This window comes from Carlito syrichta, unplaced genomic scaffold (genome assembly GCF_000164805.1).
Source record: "Carlito syrichta isolate Samal-C Ts95f unplaced genomic scaffold, Tarsius_syrichta-2.0.1 Scaffold288187, whole genome shotgun sequence".
NCBI classification, from domain to species: Eukaryota; Metazoa; Chordata; class Mammalia; order Primates; family Tarsiidae; genus Carlito; species Carlito syrichta.
Window position 1 is genome coordinate 200,408 of NW_007232283.1, and position 2,199 is coordinate 202,606.

The following is a 2,199-nucleotide window of genomic DNA, read 5'->3' on the forward strand; positions in this document are numbered from 1 at the left end:
TAACAAAACAAAAGAAAACGTTCTACCTGGCTAGGGGCAGGGCAACAAAACTATCATGGTAATTTAGTTTCTAATCTTAGCCCTAGGGGAAACAGCTTTCGGGAACAAGAGCGGACTACCCAGTCTACCAGGAAATAGAAGTTAAAAAATATCTAGAAAGAAGTAAAACTTAGAAAGACAGAGAGAAATAATTCTGCTATGCACTTTCCATCAGGTGTATTGAGATTTACTTATAAGTTTTACTGCCATGTATGCACACTGGTCACTAATCACACGCCAATATCATAGGTATAACTGATATCCTATGTCAGAGGCGATCTTCCAGATGGACCTTTACAGGCCTCAGCCATGTAGCTATAGATGTTGGCTCCCAACACCATATAAAACTAAACAGGCATCTACCAATTTAAATATTAGTTGAAGGTATTCAGGATAATTAATTTATGACTAATACTTTATGGTAAAGCTTAAGTTTTAGCTTTAGTGTAGTGCTTTGGATTGCTGTAGTTTTAAAAAGTGACCAGTGGAGAATTTGGCAATATTATCTAGCATGACTCTTGACTTCTGTTTCAGTAAGAATTCTAAGTTTATAAGCAACAGATGCCAACTCTGGCTAACTTACGGAAAAGAAGATTTATTTGAGGGATATTGAGATTTCGCAGACTTAACTGGAAGATCAGAGAGCCAAGCTTAGAAATAGGGATAACCCATACTAGCTACTAGCACAGTAGAGCTCAGAAGTGAGATTTAGAGGACTTGTATGATAACAGAAAGTATCTCACAGAATAAAGCTGTTGGAATGAATTAATTTCACCAACGATTTTCAGTTTCTTTTTCTTTCTGCTCAAGATTCAAGTTCAAAGGAGGATGAGTATCTTATTCTAGATCAGGCTTCAAATTTTCCCTGTGTGAAGGAGATAGCAGGATACTGTACCTGATTTAATTCCATGTTTTAATTCCACATTGTATCCAATATGGATGGAAATTTTCCCAAAGGAAATTGGAAGACTAATATTTTCTGCTTAGTGTATAATTTAAAGAGTAAAGAAGTCTTCTCTTTTTTTTTCTTTTTTCAGATTGAGGAGCATGCAATACAAGATTTATTGGTCTTCTATGAGGCACTTGGCAACCCTGAAGAGTTTGTCATTGTTGAAAGGACACCACAGGGACCACTGGCAGTACCTATGTGGAATAAGCACGGATGCTAGTTCATTGTGGGGTTGAAATGCATTTTTTTATCATTATGATTGGTGGTATACAGAAAAGCTGTGCAAAAGAGTTCTTATAAAATTGGTAACATTCTAGATAGAATAAGAAAGGATCTAATTCCTTTACTGCAGTTAAAACATAATGTTTATATGATTAAAATGAAATTCCTCAGAATTGTGATTTTAATAACCTTTTATGTAAAAATGTGTGAGAGAAAAAACTTATTAGGTTAAGGTTAAATAGGATTGTTTCTTCTGAGTAATCTAACAAAGGAAAATAGGAATGAATTGTAAAATATATGGCAATGTGTTAAAAATAACTTTTTTGATTGAGAATTTAAAAGATTTTGCCAAATATTTGTTGTTACTCTGCTTTTTAAGTATGGCATTGATGAATTAGGGTCATCTGGTATATTTCTGATCCATTAATTGCCAGAATTTTGTGTTTGCTATAGTAGTTGCATCTCCATTCTTGTTGCTTTTTTCATCCAGCTATGAATGTGTTCTAAGTCTCTTTAAAACTTGACATGCTCAAATGCCATCTTTGGGATTGAACAGCATGTTCTCCATTTTGCACTAAACAATGGAATATGGTGGAAAGGGAATAAGAACACTGAGTCCAAGATAATAGTTTATTTCTAAGATTTGGAATCATTGTTGGTTGATTTCTTTTTTTTTTTTGGCGAGGGGTAGGGGTGGTGGGTGGTCAGGAGGGAGGACCTTTGAAAGCCTAATTGTGAGAAAACTAATTTCTGAAAGTACTAAACATTTCTAAAATAATGCTTAATTGTACATAAAGAGTTGAATAATTTGGAAGAGGGTTGGATTATAATTACCTTTATAACATCGTATAATCAGAAGTTCTCTGAGCCTGGATTGTATGTCGAGACATAAAAATTGTTTTCTTGATATTGTGCTGTTGGATTTGTTTTTGAGTGTTTAAATTAAAAAAAAAAAAAACTGATGCTAAATTTGTACTCTAGTACGTAGG

General features: G+C 34.0%; 1 protein-coding gene across 1 annotated transcript in view; it reads left to right on the forward strand.

Moving 5' to 3' along the window:
- Positions 1 to 1,563, forward strand: part of IBTK (inhibitor of Bruton tyrosine kinase) — a 94,225-nt gene extending 92,662 nt beyond the window's left edge. Inside the window, exon 29 of the mRNA XM_021710149.1 lies at positions 1,077 to 1,563. Within this exon, the coding sequence (XP_021565824.1) occupies positions 1,077 to 1,208 (132 nt within the window). The 3' untranslated portion in view covers positions 1,209 to 1,563. The remainder of the gene's footprint in view (positions 1 to 1,076) is intronic.
- The last annotated feature ends 636 nt before the right edge of the window (positions 1,564 to 2,199 follow it).